This window comes from Chionomys nivalis, chromosome 26, assembly GCF_950005125.1.
Source record: "Chionomys nivalis chromosome 26, mChiNiv1.1, whole genome shotgun sequence".
NCBI lineage: Eukaryota > Metazoa > Chordata > Mammalia > Rodentia > Cricetidae > Chionomys > Chionomys nivalis.
This window is the reverse complement of record NC_080111.1, coordinates 11,910,451-11,935,045: the sequence shown is the minus strand read 5'-3', so window position 1 is coordinate 11,935,045 and position 24,595 is coordinate 11,910,451. Positions and strand designations below refer to the sequence as shown.

Sequence of the window (24,595 nt, the reverse complement as noted above, 5' to 3'; positions counted from 1 at the left end):
TGTCATTCATAAATACAAAATTTTATTTGCACTTCATTAGTGTAGAAAGACCACGATGCTTCTCATACCACAACACTCAGGACACGCCAAGTTATTCAAATACATACTTATTTACCTCGACTAAACAAAACAGTGCAGTTTAATAAAAGATATACCAAAGATAGCGTTCACAAATTCTGTATCAGACCAAAAAAGAAAAAAAACAAAAACAAAATAAAAACAAGAAAACTTGAACACAGTCTAGGCTTAATAGGAATAGGTTTCACCGTCGGTGGGAGAAGTTCATCATTACAAAGATACAGGATGTTTAGGCAAACGCATGTGTATTCTTCCATATAGTAAAATGTAACTCTTAAAATCCCTATAAACAGGATTTGTGTAGGACAGCAGTGTGGTTTTAAAATCTTTTCTATAGTTTCAAAAACTTGTCTTCTTTACTTTTCTTTATCCTTCCTTTCCCCTTGTGCTGGGGACTGAAGCCTGGGCTCGTGAGTGTTAGGCAAATGCTCAACACTGAGCTACAATTCCCGTCAATCTTTGTTGTTCTTATAGCTTAGGTCACGGCCAATGGAAATCCCTAGACTGCAGACAAGGGACCCAGTCCCATCCAGCCCTCTGCCTAGGAAAAGCCTCTCACCACATAGCCCGACAGGTAACTCCACGGGTGAGGAGGGGCTTTGCTCTGGGGGGTGACACTCCAAATCTCAAGATGCCACAGCTGGGAAAGCCTCGGAAATAAAGAAAAAGCAGTTGTCATATCTTCTTTTTCAAAAATCTTCAGTTTTGTAGATTTTTCTTTGAAACGGAAAGCGCAGCACCAGGTCCTCTCTTCTCACTGGAGTATCTGCCTCGTAGTGTAATTACCAAGGACATACTGCACTTTTCTTCTCTCCCATTCTTCATATTCGAAGTACTACGCCTCCCAGCGTATGGACGCTACACACTGGGGTACTGAGGAGACATGATCTGAAGGGAAGTGTGTAATTTAGAACCCAACCTTACCCGGGATTGCGTATTTGCATATTTACAAGTTAGTGTATACAGCTGACTCGGGTTACAAAGTGCGAAAGAAAATTGTCACATGATTGTAGTGCAGAACAGAATGGTTCCCCCTTCTAGGAATTGCTTGCACTCTGTCTCCAAAGCAGCAACTCAACAGCATCGGACATGTGGTCTAGGCGGAGGCAGCTCTGGTGGGATCTCAGGCTCTGGTTGTAGAGAGAGGATGCTATTGGATAACTCGTTTCTCAAAATATCAAGAGGCATCTAAAGGACAAGGAGAGAACACAAAGACCTTAGTCTTGCAGGTGAGAGGCTATGTTCTAATTGTACAGCTTCTGTTTACGTGTCTGGGTGTTTTCCGTGTGTGTATAGGTCTGTGTGCCACATGTCTGTTAAATGATGCAATCAGAAGGTAGTGTTGGATCCCTTGGAACTGGGGTGCTGGGAATCGAACCTGGGTCCTTTGGAAGAACAGCCAGCATTCTTAACCACTGAGACATTTCTCCAGCCCTTGAAGTACTGTTTTATAATGCCTTTGGAAGAGGCTGGTGTTTGCCCAGCATGTGTGAGGAGACCCTAGGCTTGATCCCTAGCAACATGATTAAAAAACAAAAAAAAACCAAAAAAACCCCACACATTCTTTACACAGAATCTACTATAATAAAAATTTAACATATTAATCAATAAAAAACTAGTCCATTGTCTGAGGAAAGCAGCAACCTCTGCCAAACTTCTGAATCATGTCACATCTGTGACAGTCTATGAACTGGTCCTCCTGGGGCCTCAGTGACATAATCGGTCAGGGCTTAACAGTTAGCCAGCCCTCTCTACCTGGAAGGTTCTCCACTGCCAGATTCAATGAAACTCTAAAGGAAACATCTGGGAAGAAATAACCGTGTCTGTAACAGGTACAGCGGTCTGTAAAGGGCACCTGCTGCAGCTGTTTACATAGCATTGAGTCATCTAGCGATGGTTTTCAGGGTTCCTAGAGTTACCCCTAACTAGTGGCTGGAAGGGGTCCAAGGAGAGTGCTGCTGCTCAGCGGGGCGCCCGGCACCCTCTGTGGAGGTCCCCATCCAGAGAGAGGCACCTGAAGACCAGCAGCTGTGGTCCTTCTCCAAGAAAAGCCCTACACCACAAGGGGGCTCCACATTAAAAAGGAAGTGTCACATGAACACGGTACTTTATTTACCTGTAGTGCTGGACACTGAGCCCGGGCCTCGTGACGGCTAAGAAATGCTGTATCTATCACATTTATATTTCTATGTTGCTAGGCAAGAATCCAGGGCCTCAAGCATGCTAGGCAAATGCTCTACCAGTGAGCCACGCCCCAGCGCCCCACGGCCATTAGACCTTTTCTAAGTCACTCCAGAACATCCTCTCTCAAACAAGTAAACAGACTGTCTATCAACCCTAAGCACTCCCAAACCCCCAGGCATGAGCAGCAGCTGCCGTGGCAGCTAGCCGAGCGGCACATTTATTTATTTTTACCTTTTTCAGAATGTCATCAACGAGTTTCAGAAATATCTCATCCACGTTGAAATTGTCCTTGGCGCTGGCTTCACAGAACCGCATCCCAGTTATCTGCTGTGCGAACTGAGAAGACACGTGCCCGTTTTAACGTGCGGCACAACCCAGACCTCTGACGGACCAGACTCTGTGCTTTACCACCAAGGGTGGGGGAGCTCAGGGTCTGTACGGTCCCATTTATGTTCAAATATCAGGTTCATGTGTGCAGCAAGTTTCTGTAGCAATACATATAACAAAACCTTTAGAGACCTTTAAATCCTATTATGTGTGTAAGAGTCTAAACGTACAGTGTATCTGACATTTAAAATATGAGTATCAATGCTTCTTCATGATTGGATCCTTAACAGGAAAAACATCATCAAAGCAAATCTTACAACCTAAAAACATTGTTTCTGTCCAAATGTCAACTTACATAATAATATAGTAGACACCAATGTGCCTTTGCCCTCTGCTTCAAATGGATCCAAAAAGGAGGTAAGTGAGCAACCAGAAGGCTGCGCCTGGCACTCACTGCGCGTTACCAGGACGTGAGAGACCGCAGGACACCCACATTCACGCACCTTTTCTCCCTGCTGCTTGGAGATCTCTCGGTCTGCTTCACAGTCCAGCTTATTTCCAACCAGGAGAAGCTCAGCATCTTCTGAAGCATACTGTGGGGTTGTCAGAGATGTCACACATGGATAGGCAAATGCAAACGCACACTTGTTACCAGTTACTAACTGTTCCTTCTCTCCACTGCCCCTGAGCACTTCCTGGTGTGGGCAGGGCCCTTGGTGTTTTGGAAAGTACCTTCTCAGAGGTATGAACAACTACCATGGTCATGCATGGTCTTGGCCTTGGCCTCAGCCATTCTTAAGACTCTGGTTAGGAAATGACTAAAAACAACGGTCAAAGCTATGTACTCAAAAATGGTCATCAACTGAAAAAGGTCAGAGTTCAAAAAAATGGGTAAAGAATGAAGCAAAGTGGGTAAAACCAGAGCAAGTCCTTCTGTCCCAAGAACATTAAACGACACAGGAAGGCCCTCACAGTTAAAATGGAGTCAGTCCAAGATTTTAAACTTACTTTTATGCTATATGAAGTTAGTATTAACTCTGTATCCAGAACAATTTTAAACTGCCTTTGCAAGGTTTAAAAAACTATAGGTATGTTAGTATCTCTGGAATAACTCATTCCATTTTATGTACCCTAAAAAGTCATTTGAAGCACACTGCATGGAAGGAACCTGAGGATCATGGCCAAAGTACTCTTGAGGCTAGGAGAAGGGGTGGGAGCAGCTCCCTATGTGGGTGTCTTGCTGGCATGATGGAAAGCTGAGCTTTCCAGAAATGATAGCTCTTTCTCAAAAAAAAAAATATTTATTTATTTATTTATTATGTATACAATATTCTGTCTGTGTGTATGTCTGCAAGCCAGAAGAGGGCACCAGACCCCATTACAGATGGTTATGAGCCACCATGTGGTTGCTGGGAATTGAACTCAGGACCTTTGGAAGAACAGGCACTGCTCTTAACCTCTGAGCCATCTCTCCAGCCCCGAAATGATAGCTCCACGAAGGATGCACCAACCAGCCCTTGTACGTGTGATTTCTCTGACTCTGAGTCCCCTCACCGCCTGATTTTAGCTGGCTTTACAAATCACTAACTCTGGGAGCCGCACAGCTGGACCACATCCCAGAGCGCACAGCTGGACCACATCCCAGAGCGCACAGCTGGACCACACCCTATCAGCCTGGCACCACCTCCGCTGCAGACAACACTTCAACCCCTACAATTTTATAAAACACGGGCTTGATTTTGTTTGCATATGTGCGTGCACACTATATGGCTGTGTATGGAAAGCAGATGACAGCTAGCCGGAGTTAGTTCTCTTCTCCACGTCGGGTCATCTGATGAATCCATGTCATCAGGCGTGGCCGCATCCTTACCCACTGAGCCCTCCCACCAGCCCCGGGCTGATGGCTACTAGGTTATGTTTTTAGGGACTTGAAGCTGGCCTTACTTTTTTTTTTTTTTTTTTTCTTAAAAAAAACTCCTGACTCTTGACTTGGGCCTCTGGCCTTCTGATATCATGAGGACTAAATTCTTCCCTCACACAAGGATGCCCCACAGCTAACACCACCACTGTGTATGAAGAGCCTCACAGCAGATCACTGATCCCCTTCACCTCTCCCCCTATCCTCAGCCATCTGCTTTGTTACCTCATAAACATCCCTACCTACCCATGGAGGTGTACTGGAGATTAGGGCCTTCTCTGTACACAGGTACTCTCTCCTGTGGCATGAGAGTAACCATGTACCCAGTGACTGATGCCAAGCATGGGGCAGGTAGAGGGTAGAGCCAGTGTCTGCTTCACTCTTGGTTGTTGCTGAGTTTCTCTATGTAGCCCTGGCTGGCCTGGAACTTGTCACGCAGACCAGGCTCGTCTCAAATTCAGAGAGATTCACCCACCTCTGCCTCCTGCATGCTGGAATTAAAGGTGTGCACCACCATGCCTGGCCCATCTATTTCTTACACTGGACCCTAACATACTACGAAGAGGCACACAGGGAAAGCTTGCCTAGTAAAAGCAGAAGTGAACCTTTGCTGGCAGCTAAATGACACCAAAGTACAGTCAGGGTTGAACACAATTTACACAAAACCCGTTTTGTGTTTGTTACATAAAGGAATTGAACATCTAATTATTGCCTAAGGAGACAGAATCTCAAACTGCAGTCAACCGTATATACACGGTCACATTTCAGTCCCAGCTGCTCTGTCTTCTAAAGGTGTACAGCTTACACACACTTCCTAGTGGAATACACAGGTCCCATTAACCATGAAGATACAGAATTTTCTGTAATAGCTCAATTTTAAGCTGAGAGAAATTGTCCTTGTTCAAAACGAGGAACCAAAAGAAACTGTAGACAATTAGATCCCTGGACTACCTGTGGGTACCAAAAAGTACACAGAGTGTCCACACGACCTTTCCTGCTTCTTTAACTCCGAGCAAGAGGCAAGATAGAGCAGAAAGAGTAAGTAAGGGTTTTGGCAAGAATGAAGGCTTGTTTCCTTGGTTACAAGCTGATTCTGGGTATTCTATTCTGTCACTGCCTTATCTCTAACAAGGTTGCATAAGGACAAGATGACAATTAGTCCACTAAGGATGCTGCATCATCCGCCATCACTCTGTTCCCCTCTTCCTTTTATGAGTAATGCTATGATGCCCACAAACCGAGAGCTCACAACAGGAGAACGTGACACATACCTTATCAATCATCTTCATCCATTTTGGCAAGTCATCGAATGTCTCTTTCTTGGTGATGTCATAAACTAATATGATCCCCTTGGCACTTCTGTAATAGGCTGAGGTAATGCTGTTAAATCTCTCCTGTCCTGCCGTGTCCCTAGAAAACATCAGTAGCAATCAGTTCCCAAAGCAAGTCTACATGTTGGTGCAGACACTCGCTCTGCTCCTCCTCCACCCCAGCCTTACAGGCGGAGAGGAGAAGTTCAGGCTGTTATATGGTTAGAAGACTCGTGGTTTGTCTGTCTACAGACTGACAACTAAATCGCATAACTGGAGACGGATTACCCACTGCGATCAACCAGCAGCTAACCAGACTACCACCCTTCCCCAGAAAGCCACAGCAGGCAGGCCAGGACATCAAAATATCGGGTCATCTGCTTCTTTAAGAAAAAAGGGAGACACGGCTCTCACAAAACCACCCGCAGTTCCCACTGACCTGCTTTTGGCGCCTGACCGAATGCCTGCGGCAGGAGAAAACGTTCCTTAGAATTACTATTCCGAATCCTCCAAATAAATACTCAGGTTATTTTCTACTCCTCAAAGCCACTTCACACCAAACTGTGTACGACCACACGACTGAGCACAGGGAGAGCGAAGCGTCGACTCCACTCCACAGGTCATCACCCTACTATCTACTGCACGCCAGGGTGGAGAACTCCACAGGATATCATCACCCTACTATCTACTGCACGCCAGGGTGGAGCCACTCCATCTAAAAATGTCAAGGTCTGTCTATCTCTTTGTATGAGTGTCTTGCTGTAGTACACCACATATGTGCCTGGTGCCTGTGGAGGTCAGACAACGGCAAGAGACCCCTGGGGCTGGAGTCAGGGATGGCATTGGGAACCCACGTTGGGTCTTTTGCAAGAGCAACAGGTGATTTTCACTGCAGAGCCATCTCTCCAGTCTCCACAAAGATATCAACTACTGATGGAGGTGTCATGTTAGAAAGACAGAGAAGAATCCTAATGCTCTCTCTCTCTCTCTCTCTCCCTCCCTCTCTCTCTCTCCCTCCCCCCCTCTCTCTCTTCTCTCTCCCTCCCTCTTCTCTCTCTCTCTTCTCTTTCTCTCTCTCTCTCTCTCCCTCTCTCTCCCTCCCTCTCTCTCTCTCTCTCCCTCCCTCCCTCCCTCCCTCCCTCCCTCCCTCCCTCCCTCCCTTCCTCTCCAGGAAGCTGAATTCTCACTTCACGCTAAAGAGCTCATTCAAGCCGGTGGTGGGGCCCACACCTTTAATCTTGGCACTTGGGAGGCCATCGCAGGTGGATCTTTGTGAAGTTGAGATCAGCCTGGTCTACAGAGTGAGTTCCAGGACAGCTAGAGTAGTTACACAGAGTATCCCAGTCTTAAAAAAAAATTAAAAAAACAACAACAACAAAGAGCTCATTTCTGGAAATGTGGGTTTTCGGCTCTCAGCTAAGTCACCAGGTAATAGAGCAGCAGAGGGTCTTATTAGTTCTCTCTTCGCCTTTGGTACAAGCTGAAACATTCCTGCATTCTGTTTTTCCAGTTTGGTAATTTAACATTTTAAAATATTTATTTTTAATTATGTGCATGTATGTGTACGATGTCTGCATGTGTGCCTCAGGCCAGAGGCTTCAGACCCCATGAGGGAGAGTGACAGATGGCTGTGAGATTCAACCTTGTGAAAGGAACCAAACTCTGGGTCCTCTGAAAGAGCAGAACAGCCAGGCACTGGGCAACTTTGATCCCAGCACTCAGGAGCACAGGTGAATCTCTGTGAGTTTGAGGCCAGCCTGGTCTACAAATCAAGTTCCAGGGCAGTCAGAACTACCCAGAAAAACCCTGTCTCTAAAAACAAAACAACACCAAAACCAAAAATCGACCAAACAAACCAACAAACCGCACGCACGCACGCACACACACACACACACACACACACACGCACGCTCACTAGCGCACGCACGCGCACACACACGCACGCATGCGCACACACACACACACACACACTCTCTCTCTCTCAGTTGGGATAAGACTCCCCTACAGGGACGACTGGGTGATGGAAAGAGAAGTGGCAGACAAGCACCACAAGGTTTCAGGTCCATTTGAACACAGTAACTTAGAGACGCGGACGGTTCAGCAGTTAAGAACACTATTGCTCTTAGAGAAGACCCAAGCTGGGCTCCCTACTACTGCCTATAACCACAGCACCGGGGGATCAGATACCTTCTTCCCGACTCCACAGGCACCTGCGCTCCTGTACCTATCCATGCAAACATATATATACACATAAACTCAAGAAACTACATGACACTGGACACATTTTAGTGACACATTAAGTTTTCATGTACATTCATGTACATGTAGAAATATCTAAGGACAGAGAAGTGGCAATCAATCAAAGAATGAGAAACGTGGCAATGACAATATGTAACGTGAAAATGTGACAGACGGCTGGAGCCTTTGGGATGTTAGACGTGCAGGACGCAGGGTGGCATTTCCCCAGAATGACCACACAGAAATCATCAAGAAGAAATGCGTCTAATAGCTGCTCTGTGGCGACCAATGGGCTCCAGGGAGGGAAGCCGTTCTGTCCCTGGCCCAGCGCTGTCCACCTGCCTCCAGAAATGCTGCTCCCAACTCCGCTGTCTTGAAGCTGCTGACAGAATGACACAGCAGACAACACACAGATCACATCACATCAGCAATGGCATGGAGACTGCCCTGGACTCTGACACACGTCACACAGCAGAGGCTGAGCATCCTCAATCTAAAAATCCAAATGTTCCAGATCTTTTTGAGTCCAGCATGATGCTGATGCCACACATGAAAAACTTCAGACCTGACCTCAAAAGAATGCAGACCACAGATGCTGTTAAGATTATCTTCGAGGGGGGGCTGGAGAGATGGCTCAGCGGTTAAGAGCATTGCCTGCTCTTCCAAAGGTCCTGAGTTCAATTCCCAGTAACCACATGGTGGCTCACAACCATCTATAATGAGGTCTGGTGCCCTCTTCTGGCCTTCAGACATACACACAGAAAGAATGTTGTATACATAATAAATAAATATTTAAAAAAAAAAAAAAAAGATTATCTTCGAGGGCTGGAGAGATGGCTCAGTGGTTAAGAGCATTGCCTACTCTTCCAAAGGTCCTGAGTTCAATTCCCGGCAACCACATGGTGGCTCACAGCCATCTGTGGTGAGGTCTGGTGCCCTCTTCTGGCACCAGAAGAGATATACACACAGACAGAATATTGTATGCATAATAAATACATATTAAAAAGAAAAAGATTATCTTCGAGTATATGTAAAACAAACGAGGTTCATGTTTAGACTTGGGACCCATACTCAAGTTATTTAATCGTATCTAAGCAAATATTCTAAGATCCGAAACACTTCTGGTCCTAAGCATTTTGGCTAAGTGTACCCAATCTGTACTTTTATTAAAGAAATAATCAAAGAGAACCGTGACTCTGGGATTTTGTTTAGTAGCGAAATGAGTACAAAAATTTCTGGCTTATTTTTCATCTTTTAAATAAAATATTTCAGAAGAAAAAGTCTTTTGAGTATGGTGTGATTAATCAAGTAGCTGGCATACTATAAAAATAAGATTCACTCTGAAAACCCTTCAGGAAAAAGGCTGTGACGACTGTGGTCAGATTAAGCATCTCCCGGGCACTGGTGACTCACAGGGCCTACCTCTAAGTGTCTGCACTGAATGACCTCCCACCATCGCAGCTCTTGGCTCCCCACACAAGCCCTTTCCACCACAAGGGACTCTAGCCCTTGAACCACGAATGGGGACAAGCCGTCACTCCCTTAAGTTGCTCCGTCAAGTACCTTTCACAAGGAGCAAGGAGCACCAATCCTGCTTCCTAACCGACCAGGAACATTCCATGCAGAGGTGTGCAATCAGCTTTTCTGTAAATCCAGTATACCACCCTTCCCCAGAGACACTTTCCAGTGCCACACCAACACTCTTCCCCAGTGACATTCTCCAGTGTTACACCAACACTCTTCCCCAGTGTCATTCCCCAGGGTCACACCAAATTCTTCCTCGGTGTCAGTCCCCAGTGCCACACCAACACTCTTCCCCCATGACATTTCCCAGTGCCATGCCAACAGCTGCAGAAATTTACAGAGGGCCAAGAGGGCAGAGGGCAGTTTCTAAGAGAAAAGCAGTCTGTGAGCCCCACGTGGCTGAATACAGACTATTAACTCTCATTGGCCAGGCTTTCATAAGGAAAGTCAGGAATTAATCCAAGTTAAAGACACTGTGGGGGAGGCCAGACACAACCAACAAGAGGCACTTGACATAGCTAAAATCCGGGTCCTCTGCAAGAGCAATAGCCGTTCTTAACTGTTGAGCCATCTCTCCAGCCCCATGACATGTTTTGCTCGTCACCCACTCAAACCAGCTGTACACACATTCTAATATTAGCCAGATGCCGATGCAGAGGTGGACATGTCCTGGATCCTTCAAAAGACGTCCTAAGGTGCTTACAGTCAGAAACAGCAGCTTGTGTCAAAGCTTAAACCTTCACGTATATGGGTGGTTTTCCTGCATGTATGTGTGTGTATATGCCTGGTGCCCAACAACGTCAGAAGAGGTCATAGGATCCCCTGGGTCTGGACTCACAGACAGCTGTGAGATACCCTGTGGTGCTAAGCATCCTCTCTGCAGCCATGAGAGGTAACCTGAGGGACAGCATGAACTAAAGAAAAATGGTTACCTTTCTGTGGAATAGTTATCAGATATTTAGGCAAAACTGTTGAAAACCAAAACAAACCCATAAAACCCTGTAACACAAATTCTAGTTGGTATTAATAATAAAAACCCAGAGTTGGATGTAGGGGTTAATGCTGAAGATCAGAGAAGCAAAGCAGCCAATCGCTAGAGAGTTCTTTTACCTCTACCAATGTTCAGACCGAAGGGGCAATCGTTCTCAGTGTCTCCTCAGACTTCATCCTCAGACTGCAACTGCCTTCACCAAACCTCAGAATGCCCTGCCCCTCAGACTCATCCTGCCTTCTATTCCTCTCTCCATGCAGCCATATCGCTCCTGTCTCCACTTCCCTAGTGCTGGGATTAAAGGCCTGGGAATCCAAGTGTTGGGATCACCTTTGTGTGAGCTCTGTTTCTCTTTTAGACTGGATCAATTTCATGTAGCTCAAGGTGGCCTTGAATTCAAAGAGATTTGTCTGCCTCTGCCTCCTGAGTGCTGGCATTAAAGGTGTGTGTCACCACTGCCTGGCTTCTATGGCTAGCTAGCGTGGCTGGCTCTGTACTCTGATCTTCAGGAAAGCTTTATTTATTAAAACACAAACAAACTATCACTACAAAACCCCAAAGCCCTTATGTGGGTTACAGAGTGGCGGATGACCAAACGAAAGTGATTACCTCAAGACACCAGGAGAGCAAGGCTGGCTTGGCTGCAGCTGTGCCCCAGACAAGGACATGGATGAAGGATGGAGACATGCCACTAACATTCAAGCGTTAGATGACCGGTGAGACCACAGATGCGGCAGCAATTAACGCGGATGAAAGCAAACACACACAGACGGTGGACAGACAGTCAGAGCTGAGGGCGACCTGCCAAGATGAGTTAGTAAGCTCAGTGTTGCACCAGTGTTATGAAAACCACAAGTCATTCTCCAAGCAGCTCAGGGGGCTACTACTCAAGTGCACAGGCCGTGCCTTTCTTCTGCAGAGGTGGCGAGCAGCACGGGGAACTCCAGGTACCACTGTGGGCTGCTAACAGGGAAGAAGAACACAGCTGGCCTGGCCTCTTGCTACAGCGCTGAGCTGAGAAATGGTCTGTTCTCCTCGGATGGGGTTTCTGGGTCCCCTTCAGTACACAGAAGATGCCCTGGTCACCAAGTACCCACAGGCCAGCAGGACAGGGCATGTCAGCCACACTATACCCACACTGCATCAGCACAGGGCCCTGAGCTGTGGTGTAGGTGATGTGTTTTTCCCTCCCGACAATATGGTTGTGAACATACTGGGCTCTTTTGAATACCATGCAGTAATTTTGAAGACACGAAGACATGCCTACCCTCAACCCCCACCGCCAGCACTGGGGATGGAAGTCAGGGCCTGGGACATGCCAAGCAAGGGTTCTACCACTGAGCTACACGCCAGTCCAAGACACTCCACAAGCAACCATTTTAATGACAGCAGCTTGGGGACATCTGTGATGGGGAAGCAGAGAGAGGCGCACACAGGCTCTCGGGACGGTGACACACACCATGTGCAGATGAGGAGAGAAGTGGGCCCGTCCCCAGGAAGCGCCAAGGAGACGAGGTGAGGTCCATTTTAGTAGCCAAGCGTGTGGGCTGTTAAACACTGAACTTACCAGATCTGTAGTCTAATTTTCTTCCCCCTCAGTTCTACAGTCTTGATTTTAAAGTCAACACCTGCAGATAAAACAAGTGAATATGAAGCAAGAATAATAAAGACGCAGAGTACACAGGAACCCTACTTATAAGCATGACTCAGAAAACTAAAAGGACCAGTGTTGCGAAAATTCAAAAGTGCGAGGGACGGATATGCAGAGACCGCGGCTCCAGGCACTCTCCCGCTCCACCCTCAGCCAGGAGCCCAGCCCTGGCTTATCCGAGCACCTGCCAGATATGTAATTTATGACTCCTGGGGTCATTTCAAAACCACAGCAGCATTAGCAGAGGATGCCAGCTCAGAGATGATTCTTAGATGGAAAATTTGAAATTCAATCTTGATTTCAAGCAGTCTTTGTTTGAACCTGGAAGTTATTAGTACATTAAAATTTTTGGCTCTCACAAGTGTTTGTAAATATGTGCATGACTCAGCATATTACTTATGGAGAAACAAAGTGGTGTAGACAGGCTGGGCACAAAAAAGAAAACAATTACCCATCTATAGATTAGCATATTCAATTGTAATTTTTATTCATTTTGATACTGAAAGCAAACCATCATGTGTAATATTTTAATATTTCTTAAAATCAGACTAGTAAGCTTCAAGTAAATTTTAAAATCCAAATTTCATTGGTGTATCTCATCTGATATCTTTTATGGAAAATCTCAAGCCGAGATTTTCAAATAAGCATTTATAAGCAAAGAAGTGAGGAGATGCTGGCCGACCACAAGCAAGAGAAACGCTTCTTTTCTGGGCCTACTTCCTAGCCACCTGCCGGGACCCAAGATGGACGACCCCAGGCAGCAGGCGTGTGCAGGGGACCACAGCCAGCACAGTGACTCTGTCTGTCCTCTGCTCATCCATTTTGGGACCTGAGGCAGCAGTGGTCAGACGAGGAGCTGAGGTGAACAGAATGACATGTGACTGGGGTTAAAATTAGCAACAAACCAGACATGTCTGTGAGACCGAGCTGGGGGCAGTCCCTACATGGACAACAGAGCAGTTCCGTGACTATACAACATCACAGTGGAGATGCTGTATTTCAATTCTTGCTTTTATTTTTTTTAATGTTTGTTCATTTGTTTTTTGTCTGAATCAGGGTCTCTCTACATAGCCCTGGCTGGCCTGGACGGCATAGACGCACTGGCCTCAGCCTCCGAGTGCTGGGATTAAAGGCGAGCGCCAGCACACCTGGCTCCTTTCCTGTCTCAGCCCCTCACAGCAAGGCCGACTAACACCGTCTCAGCTTCCTTCTCCAGCTGAACGCTTTCCAAAGTCAAATGGTTTTCAGGCACAGCCGTGAGCCTGGGAGCGGGTCTGCAGGCGAATGGCCTTGAGCAAGGCTCCCGAATGACTCACCCCAAGGTGACAGCACCTTGAAGTGACACCTCCGAGGTACAACCACACTGGAGACTCTACTGTGACACAGCACAGCCTGGTGACAAACCTGTCTCTGCAATATCGACCTAAGTGTAGGACTTCACGCCATGACTCTGCGATGTGAACTCCAGCCTGAACTCACCCTGCCATGACCACTGTGTTAGCTCACATTTTAAGAAGTAAACACTCATTTATTACTGCGGTGTGCGAGAGCGCAGGAGTTGGTTCTCTTGTACCTTGTGGATACCGGGGGCACGTGAGACTCCGAGGGTGGGGGGGGCTTTGCACACAACCATCCTGTCCGCCCTCTTGATTTCACTTTCCTTTTCCTACTTCAAAGGACTTGGTTTGCAGAATCTGAGTTAGAGATGTACCTTTGGAAGTTTGTTACTTTACTGAAAAGAATTGGCCCACGGCCTCTCTCCTGAGTTCGGCTCCCGATAGCAGCCAGAGCAGGCCACTGTGCTCGGAGGCAGTTTCCTCTGCTAAGTTGTGTCTGCACACGACACATGCTGGCCACCCTTTCTCAGCCAGTTTGAAAACCTACCTGTGTTAGCAGTCCTTTACGAGATTATTTTTCTAACCACAGAGCTCAATGAATGGAAATAAAAGGATCAGACATCAATACTCAAAACCAGAAAATAGGGACAGTTACTTAAAATGAAACTGAACAAAGACTCTGTTCAGCCCGCGGGGAAATCGAGTACTCTTGGAGCGTGGTCAGTACAATGGCATCAGTAACTGCAGCAGAAACATTCTAAAGCTGGGAAGTGGCTGAATTGAAAAGTCTAGACGTCGGGCCGGAGAGCTCATTAAGAACACTCGTTGCTCTTGCGGAGGAGGACTTGGAGTCAGTCCCAGCACACACATGACAGACTGTAACTCCAATCCAGGGGACCCAACACCCTCTGCTGACCTCAGCAGGTACTGTTGGCACCTGGTACACACACATGCCTGCAGGCAAAACACTCACATGCCTAAAATACATAAATCTAAAAAAAAAAAAAAATCAAGTCAATAAATGGTAACAGCTCCCTAAAACTATCCTTTCTTGTAGATAAAATAGCTGTGTTGTATCTAACAGCTCCAAGTAGCTTGTAATGATCAGAAACGTAATTCAATTTATGGCATGGACATATACCTTTGTATTAATACAAGTATAGCACTGAACATGTCTAAAAACGTCGCCTCACGAGTATAAAATGACTCCATGCTGTGTATCCAGTGTCGGCAAGCCTCAGACACGACAGTGATGACAGTCTCAACTATTGGGCCGCAGCTTTAGGGGCCGTCAGCAGTCAGGAGCGGAGAACCGCACATTATACTCAGGGACAAAGCGGGCGGCACCTTCACTTCTATCGGCAGCTCTGTTGAAAACCCAGTTTCTTGGAGGCTTCTCGACTAACAGGCATGAAAGCAACCTTCACTATCTACCCTGCGGGTTAACGGGGACAGTCCCTGTCCCCAAAGCTGGCTCACACTGACCTACATTAACACTTGGCAACAGAGTACCTTCCGCGGCTGTCCACTCTTAGAGAACCTTCTCGTCTGCCCATCCAAGATTTCGCACGGAACCTTCCCTGACCACACTGCCCTGCTCCCACCTCAGGTCCCGGTCCTGCACTCTTCTTGCCCTCATGGAATCTTTCTCCGCTGGCCTCACCCCCAGACTGTGCATCCTCAAAGATCTAGCACCCCTGGCTTTACTGCCCAGCACACAGCAGCAACTCGAGGACTTGGACGGTGATGGGCAGTTGGCCTCTTCGCTAGATGCTGGAGAGTAACTTAGGAAAAAACCAGGGGTATTTTGAACTGAGGTAGTGTTTGTTTTTAAGATAAGAGGCAGACAAGGCAGCTATGGAACGGGAGTCCTGGATACGAACACATCTTGTAGGGGACATCAGATCTGAGACAGCAGGGGTATCTGCTAGACCGCAAGCTAACACAAGAGCAGAATCAGGATTCACGCTCACGCTTGTGTGAACGACTAAGGGCTGTTATAAAGATCAGATGGGTGAGGAAGAAAGGCACTGAGAGGGTGTGTAAATGGCCCGTTATCATTGTAACCACGCCTCTCTCACAGCTGAAGAACTGCTGCCTAGGCAGACCAGAGGGAAAACATTTCCAAACATTGTTTCTTTTTTGCTGGGCCCTAAGAAGTTACAAAACAGAACAGCAGGAATACATAGACTTCTCTTTCTTCCAGTTCCTTTCCAGTCTAAAGAAAAAACCGCCACCATGCCCAGAGTCTTGGACACAGGCAGCCCCTGCTACCGGCCTATAGGATCACCTGGCTTCTCTACCAACTCAAGACTCGCAGCTTGCCCCAGATGGCATTGGACTTTACTGAACATCAATGCCGCCATGGAGTCCCAGGCTCTCACGTATGTCTTCATGTAAGATGGTCGAGACACTACGTTTCTGTCCCAGTTACTGCCTTTGGTTTGGGGCACAGCTTTTCTTCCCAGCATATACCTTAGATTTATATCCCTGACTTGACAGTGGCAGACTAAAGAGATGTGTCAAGTCACAGGGGCAAGTCCAACGTTGGGTGGGCGACACTAATGTCTGACAGCCTGTATTATTATTATTGTTGTTGTTGTTGTTGTTATTGGGAATGAGTCTCCCGTCCAAGCTGCATCCTGCGTGAGGAGAGTCCAGGGTGAACCACACACTTTGAGGGACAGGAAGATGCGCCGGCTGCCTCCAGACCTAGTCTCTACTCTTGTAGCAAGTTCAGATTTTACCTTTATTTTTATGTGCATTAGTGTTTTGCCTGCATGTCTGTGTGAGGGTGTTGGATTCCCGGGAACTGGAGTCGCAGACAGCTGTGAGCTGCCATGTGGGTGCTAGGAATTGAACCCAGGTCCTCTGGAAGAGCAGTCAGTGCTCTTAACTGTTAAGCTATCTCTCTAGCTCCCGAAAGTATCTTATGGGTAAAACCTCATGGATTTGGCTGGCTTTCCCTCCCTAAGCTAAGTTGTGAGGATTTAGTACAACTAAGAACAATATTCTAATTATGGAATTTTAGGATCATTTCAGAGAAAGGCGCTATTATAGAGCAAAACTGAAGGTGAGAGAGGGCTGGACAGATAGTTCAGGGGTTTAAGACCACTGGCTGCTCTCAAAGAGAACCCAGGTTTGGTTTCCAGAATCTACATGGTAGCATGGAGCCATCTGCAACTCCACTTCAAGGAGACCTGACACTTTTTTCTAGTCTCTGAGGGCACTGCATACATGTGATGCAGAGACATACATGTAGGCAGAACACCCAAAATACACATAAAATAAATCTTTGAAGAAAAAAATTGTGTGTGTAAACCCACCGCGTCACTACAGAAGCTCACGAGGCTACGGCAGCACAGGTCCACGGGTGTAAACCCACCACGTGTCACTACAGAAGCCTTGACAAATGCAAACCATCCTGTGCCTCTGCTCTGACACACGGAAGCATAAGACACTGTCACATACCTGACATGAACACGCTGGCCCAGCAACATAGCACAAGGCAGGGAGAGGCTGGGAGCGTGTGTGTTCGTGCCCAGAGACAGCTCTATTTTCATGGAAGTATACAGGAAGAACCTCAGACAACGGTGCTCATGCCTTCATAAGGAAGGAGCCAGAGCTAACCGTCCTGTTGTTTGCTGTATTCCAGGCAGTACTCTAAGAAAAAACACCGCACAGCCCCTGCACTGAGCAGCAGTAAGCCAGCTAACATCTGGCTTTCCCCAGCTCTTCCCCACTGTAAAGGGTTATGGCGGACACTTGGTATTTCTTACTCTACTGTATGTACTGTGCACGTCCTTATAGGATACGGATTTTCTGGAAGTTTCTACATTTACAGCACCGATATGGAAAACAGAATGATGGATCACCTTTCTGGGCCTGGTTTTCAGGACATGGTACCCCCATTTATTCCAACCTTGTGAACTAGGGAGAACGTAGAAGGTGCCCCCAACTCTCTTTTAACGAATGAGAACCTGAGGGGCGTAGTCTGCTGAAAGACACACTGGTAACTTACAGAAGACCTTGAACTGAGGTCCAGCTGGCTACCTGCCCAACTCCGCCATCTGAGCAGCACAGGGAAAGGCCAGGGGAACTGAAGAACAAGACTTTTCTTTTTGAGTAAAAATTAAAAGAAAAAAAGATTGTTGGCTTGAAATTGTACTTTAGCTGATCAACAGGAGAATACTAACATCTTATCATACAGCAACAACAACCACCACCACCACAACAAAAAACCACAAGGAAGGGAAAGAAAACGGGAGAAAGAAAGCATATCTCTTTATTGACCGGCAATGGTGACGTCACAGGGTTCTGGCCGGTCAACTTCAGAGGCTTCACACATTAAGAAGGGCGGGGAACAGGAAGGCTCTTCATCCGCCTGCCAGAGGTTCACTAGATCTTGTTTACTTGTAAGCTTAGAAGGTAGGAACACAAGTGCTGGAGTCAGCAGTCGGTCAGATTGGAGAGGAGGGAGGGGAGACTGTCAGTGTCACATACATGATATCCCGAGTAGCCCGTCAGACTGGAGGGAGGGGAAGACTTTCAGTGGTACACACATGATGTCTGAGTAGTTTGTTAGACTGGAGAGGAGGGAGGGGAGACTTTTAGTGTCACACACATGATGTCTGAGTAGTTTGTTAGACTGGAGAGGAGGGAGGGGAGACTTTTAGTGTCACACACATGGTGTCCTGTTAGGTCTGTATTGTTGCTTCCTGGCTTTAAGGATTAAATAACAACTAACCACACTCAAGTAGGATGCAGGGTTGGTCTGTAGTTTTGTTTTCAGAATACTTTCCAACATGAAAGCCGTGCAACAGAAAGGAGAACGGTAAACAACCAGTTTCTTCCCTCTGATGAAACACGATGGTTCTCACTTTTTTTTTTCCTTTTACACTGGACTCCACCGTCTTTGTGACTCACACCCCTCTAAAGGGACAAGCCAGGGATGCAGGTATCAACTTTGTGTCCTATTTAATGCTCCTATAACTGGCTGATGTAGCTACAGAGAACCTCTGGAAAGTATCTGCGAGACCGACTGCCATACAAAGCCGTGTTTTCTTCCCCAGTTCGGATCAATGGCAGTTGGAACAGTGTGTCTGATGCCTTCCTGCAGAGCAACCTCCCATCCTCAAATGCCAACTGCTCTCTTCCTAGCCAGCTCAGGGCCTCGACAGAGACCCCTGGCAGAGTCCACAGGCCGCCTCTAACCCGATCGTGCACAATGAGACTTATCCTCTTTGGCATGAGAAGCAGAAGCAAAGCGGGGAGTTCTGAGGCCAGGTCTAACTAGGTCTTTATTTTCCCTGTGCAGCTGACTCCAAAGAAATCTACAGTCTTCCTCTGAAAGACAGCTACCAGGTGTCACAAGGTGGACACCGCACAAGCCTGTGGGCTTACACTAACTCCCGAAATAAATCCAAGCACAGTGCGCTGCTCCCTGGGCCTGTGACCCAAACCTCACCACTGGCCTCTTCCTGAGCTGTGATCTCACATCGCTCTGCAGTGGGTGGGGCAACCGGGGAGGCTGTGCTGCCCCAGTGTTTGGGAAGGGATTCTGGGCATTCTTGCCTGACTCCTCTTTTTTATTCTGTATGTGTGGGTGTTTTGCCTGCCCATATATCTGTGGACCACATGCATGCCTGGTGCCCTCTGAGGTCAGAAGGGGGCATCAAATTCTCTAGAACTGGAGATACAGATGGTTGTGAGCTGCCTGCTGGGTGCTGGGTACTGAACCCAGGTCCTCTGAAGGAGCAGCCAGAGTTCTTAATGGTTGAGCCACCTCTCCAGCTCCCCTTGCCACAATTCTCTTAAGTGAAACACTCAGCATATGTGTTTGGAAGATTGCATTTAAGTACAGAAGTGCAATCAAAATAAAATCAGAGTTTTAACCCAGAAAAACAAGTATATCTTGACTATTCTCACCCCAGCTTCAGCCCTGAAAGCTGCAGACTAAAGAGGAAAGTGGCCAATTTCCTCCATACCCATTCTGAAACTTACCTACCAGGTAAAGACACCGATGACCACATTTATAGGCAAGCCAGATGGCCAAGTCTGTATGGGTCTTACTCATTCAACTGTTTTACAAGCCCTCAATTCTGTTGCCAGTTCAAGAACTCCAGCAGGTGTGGCCTAGGCTGAAGGCTGTCCAGGTAGCTGAGGCATAGCCCACCTCTGCAAGAACCAGAGAGGACACTCAGGGAGATAACACAAGGACCGTGGCCAATAGGTTAGCATTGTCTCTCTAAGTACTTGGTGTCTTCTGAGTCATAAGAATTGCTGGAGAGGACAAAGGTCCCCAGAGGGAAATTTTAAAAGCTTTAATTCTGCTATCTGGTCTCTCCTATTTTTTCCATCTTCATTTTAACTCTCTTTCTCCCTCTTTTGGAACTGATGATGGTGGGTTTTGAAAACATCTTTACTTGGCAAAGCAAGAGAACCAATGATCTTATGATGGTCTCTACCATTTTTAAGGGGACTTTCACTGCTCAGGAATAATAGAATTCTGGTTTAGATAGCTTCACATCAATTTATTCTATGTTCTGAAAGTTCAAGAATACTTTCATATACACAATGAGATGACAGAGACTGGAATGAAGCCCAAACACAACATTTGTGGTTCACATCGCTCATGAATATAGCAGGAAGCTCATTTAATACACGATCCCTTGGAGATGGAGCACAGGCAGTTCCTAACTGCCTGATGTGGGTGCTGGGACCAATCTCTGGTCCTCTGCAGGAGCAGCAACACTCTAACCACTGGACGATCTCTTTAGCCCCGCCCCCAAATGAACATATTTTAATGGATTTTCTCAAACTATACTTGAAAAATTTATTTATGCAAAATTAAGGGGATCTACAACAGAGAAAACAGACCAGGAACTCTGCACAGCTTCTCTGTCTCCCAGCCAGACAGTAATCACATGAACACACGTGTGCCTAGGGTTCACAGCAGCGTATGTAAAGAGTGTTCACAATCACATGAACACACGTGTACCTAGGGTTCACAGCAGCACATGTAAAGAATGTTCACAATCACACGAACACACGTGTTCCTGGGTTCACAGCAGCGCACATAAAGAGTGTTCATAATCACAAGAATACACATGTTCCTGGGTTTACAGCAGCACATGTAAAGAATGTTCATAATCACATGAACACACATGTACCTGGGTTTACAGCAGTGTACATAAAGAGTGTTCACAATCACACGAACACACGTGTACCTAGGGTTCATAGCAGTGTTCACATCACATGAACACACGCATACCTAGGGTTCATAGCAGTGTTTACAATCACATGAACACACATGTACTTAGGGTTCACAGCAGCACATGTAAAGTGTGTTTACAATACAGGAATCCACGGAAGAAAACGGTTCAGGTATGTCAGAGACACTGTCTAGGCAAAGAAGAAACTGGAGAAACTGGCACACAAGGGGCTGTGGGCCAACATTGATAGCAAACTTGCTTTCTTTTTTCTATCTCTCTAACTTCACAAACACTGTTCCTATACTTTGAAAAGAACTAGCCAGATTATTCTAGTTGTATCTGGCTAATTGAATTCCACAATACAAATCTATTTGAAAAATCATACTCTACAATAATTGCCATTAAATAAGTTAATATTGTAGCTTTTCACACCTTGTGAATTCTGTGTTTCAAACCCAGTCTGCTCTGAAAATTAATCATAACAATAAACCCCCAACATTTTACTGATTCAAAATTTACGTTCTTCTACCAGCTCAAATCCCTAAGGAGTTCCCTAATTCCTGTTACACAAAGTCCACAGGTGTCTGATGAACTGTCAAAGGTATATTTCAGAGGTCTCTCTTCCGGTCTCTGAATTACAGATGCCACGCCCTTGCTTCTACAACCCATCTCTGTGCACACACACTCAGGCGCTGTGGGCTCCTCCAGACGCAGCCAACATCCGCAAGGCCTGCCTCAGTGAGGAAAACAACAACGCGGAAGACACTCGTCCTCTGTGTGGGGCACTGTACTGGGACGAGAAGAAAGTAGAAACACAGGCCACAGAAGGAACCCAACCACACCACACCCAGAGTCCTATTTAAACAGCATAAAGGAACTTAAGGAATGAACCTAGCTCCACGCAGTTCAATGGGAAGGAATCCTCTAAGAAGCTCTCAGGCCCAGCTGGGAAGCACTTCGAAGCCAAGTGCTCTCCACTGTCAGCTAGCTGCCCGTGAGCGTGGTACCACTTGCACGCTGAACCCACACCCTGTTCCACTTTCCCCACAGGCAGCATGACAACCAGCCCCCCAGCAGGTGCTCCACCAATGACCTGCTCACTAGGAGGGAAAGCGAGTCAGTGGCAGGAGCTAAAGAGACACCCGTTAGCATTTGCTGTCTTTAGCTTTGAGTAAGCCATGGTTTCCATCTTTCTTTCAACTCCCGGCGACAAGAAACATTTATTGAAATTAACTACTACAGGCTTCATACAAAGTAAAAAAAAAATTTAAGAAAAAATATTCACCCTCAGTGTGGGGAGACACACTTACACACGTACATATAATTATGTGTGTAAGTTTCCCTGCTCATTCCCAGATAGTCTATGTAATCCCAAGCTATCCCATTGGCTGGTTTCACTCTGTCAATACTGGGAAAGCTCACAGGGCAGGTCCACCCTTCTCAGACCTACATGCACATGCTAGCCAGGGTCTCGAAGCATCCATTTCTATGCGTCCTAGAGTGTGGGTGCCCTGTTCTGGAGGGCAGCTTTACCCTTTCCCTCACACCCCATGCCTTCACAGTGTTGGTATCTGCGCCAACTTTTCCCTTCCGAATTAGACACAATCATACCCTTCATTTTTACACATGTAAGTGCGGGGCCATAAAAGGCTGGTAATCCTCAACTGCCTTCAGACCCTACTGCGTTTACATCAGCTACTAACAAAATAACAGCAGCCTCATTTCCTGGTTTCCTCATTTCCCTATATACTTTCATGATCCAAGATTGGATATTTTGCAACAGGTTTAATTATGTTACTGGATTTTAATATCACATCCCCAAGACAAACAAACATTTAAAAAAAAGGTAGGAGTATAAATATTTTTTTAAAAAACTCAAATAAATAAAAGTAGAAGGGAAAAAATTAAGGGGCATACTCAAAAAGGAAATTAAAAAGGTCGATGTGCAAACTGGAGAATTAATTTTCCAGTTAAGTACTTAAAACTGCCATTGTTTTGTTACTTGACAACTCACAATTATGATCTCATGATCTCTTTAGGGAGGCCCTAAAATACCCTACAGAATTGTCATCTCAAAATGGGCACCGTCAATGGTTACAACTGTAAACATGTGTATATGTTTTTTAGCATTTCAAATCTCCAAACTGAGATTTGCCTTGTTTGAGACTGGGTCTCTCTTGTCTGTCCGGGAACTTAGAGATCAGCTGGTCTCTCGCCAATACTGGGATTCAAGACGTGTACCAAACATTTCTGGACTCCCTGTCAAGTCTCTTTTGTTTATTCTACAGAGTCACCCCAAATCAGAGTCCTCCGGACAGCCTTTCTATGGGCACAACTGGTTCCCATATCCCTGACAAGCCTCAATGTCAAGTTCTGTCAGTCCAGCGTCATTAAAAACATTCCCTTGCAGTTTCAAATCCAGATCCCGAGGAAGGAAAGCAGCAGCGTTACCGATAGATTTCACCGACTCCGGTTAGGTAGTGGAGGAATGGTTCTCACTTTGCCTGTCACCCGGTTATTTGAGGTCAAGGATAAACACAGTCGAAATCCCTCTGCCCTACATTTGTACACAAAACAAGAGGCTGGAGCGCAGCTTTACTGCGAACGGTCTCTGCAGTGATTTTTTCAACTTCTTCGCAGTAAAATATGAAAACGGATGGGAAATGAGAAAGCAAGCCCTGATTCATTCTTCTAGCCTGTTATGCTAAGAGGTTCGAGCCCGCTTAGGATGGTGATCTCGGGGCGCTGAACCAGTGGCTGGCCCCGGGCTTTACTTTCCCATCTCACAAAGCCGTTTTCCTGGGCGAGCTGGTCTAACCGACCGGGAGTTTCCACGGATGCATCAACCCGACCTCATGACCAGAGAAGGCTTCGGGAGGGAATATCCCGGCTCTGGGGGTCGGACACCCGCGGAAAGGCCACGGAAAACTCGGCCTGGCCCCGGGAGGGGGTCAGAGCTTCCACGGGGACCCGGCCTGTGCGCGGCTCGGATGCCTGCTGTTCCCAAGACGGGAAAACCCGGGCACCCGCAGAATGGCCACGGGAAATTCAGCCTGGCTCCGGGAGGGGTCAGAGTGTCCACGGGGGACCGGGCCCCGACCTCCCCGCGGGCCCTCCCGCCCCAGGCCCGGCGTACCCACGGTGGACTTGCAGGCCTCGCAGAACGTGTCGTCGGTGAAGCGCTCCATTAGGCTGGTCTTGCCCACGCCGCGGGAGCCGATGATGATGACCTGTAGCTTGAAGTCGGCCGGCCTCGGGGGCTGCTTCCTCCGGCGGGCCTGGCCGCCCGACAGCGCCGGGGAGACCGCGCCCAGGCCGCCGCCCGCGGGCCGCCGGTGCAGCGCGGCGCTCGGATCCATGCACGCATACGGCTCGCCCTCGGGCCGCCTTCCGCGCGCCCCGGGCCCCCGCACACCGTCCACCCGCTCCGCACCGCCGCCGCCTCCGCCGCCGCCGGGAGAGGAGGAAGGGAAGCAGCTCCTCCGCAGCAGCGGCAGCAGCATCCCGGACCGGGAGGGGCTGGAAGCGCAGGCGCCGCGCGACGCGACGCCGGGGCGCGACCCCTGCCGGCCGGAGGACCGAACCGCACGCTCCGCTCCGCGGCGGGACGACGCTCTTGGTCACCACGGTCCCCTCCGCCCTCCCTCCTCCGCGCATTTCCACTCGTGGTTTACTTTCATCGCGATCAGTCCCTAAGAGTCACGCACTTTTATTAGCCGCTCGCCCAGCGAATATGTTGCAAAGTGCATGGCCTGTGATCACCGTCCCGAACTCAAGTTGTTCGGGGTGCCAGGGGTTCCCGGCCCGGCCCACGCGGGTTCGG

General features: G+C 47.5%; 1 protein-coding gene across 1 annotated transcript; it reads right to left on the bottom strand.

Annotated features, from left to right (window-relative positions):
* On the bottom strand, window positions 1-24,299 carry Rab12 (RAB12, member RAS oncogene family). The gene is made up of 6 exons (XM_057758713.1): window positions 23,909-24,299; window positions 12,138-12,198; window positions 5,779-5,917; window positions 3,093-3,182; window positions 2,494-2,598; window positions 1-1,266 (listed from the first exon to the last, which is right to left on the bottom strand). Exons 1-6 carry the CDS (start codon window positions 24,273-24,275, stop codon window positions 1,153-1,155), a joined length of 876 nt encoding a protein of 291 aa, XP_057614696.1. The 5' UTR covers window positions 24,276-24,299; the 3' UTR covers window positions 1-1,152.
* Window positions 24,300-24,595: the final 296 nt, after the last annotated feature.

Coding starts and splice junctions, on each gene's coding strand:
- Rab12 (XM_057758713.1), bottom strand. CDS start 24,275: ATGCTGCTGCCGCTGCTGCGGAGGAGCTGCTTCCCTTCCTCCTCTCCC. Junction 12,199..23,908: donor GGCCTGCAAGTCCACCGTGG/GTACGCCGGGCC, acceptor TTTTATCTGCAG/GTGTTGACTTTAAAATCAAG. Junction 3,183..5,778: donor GGATGAAGATGATTGATAAG/GTATGTGTCACG, acceptor ACAACCCCACAG/TATGCTTCAGAAGATGCTGA.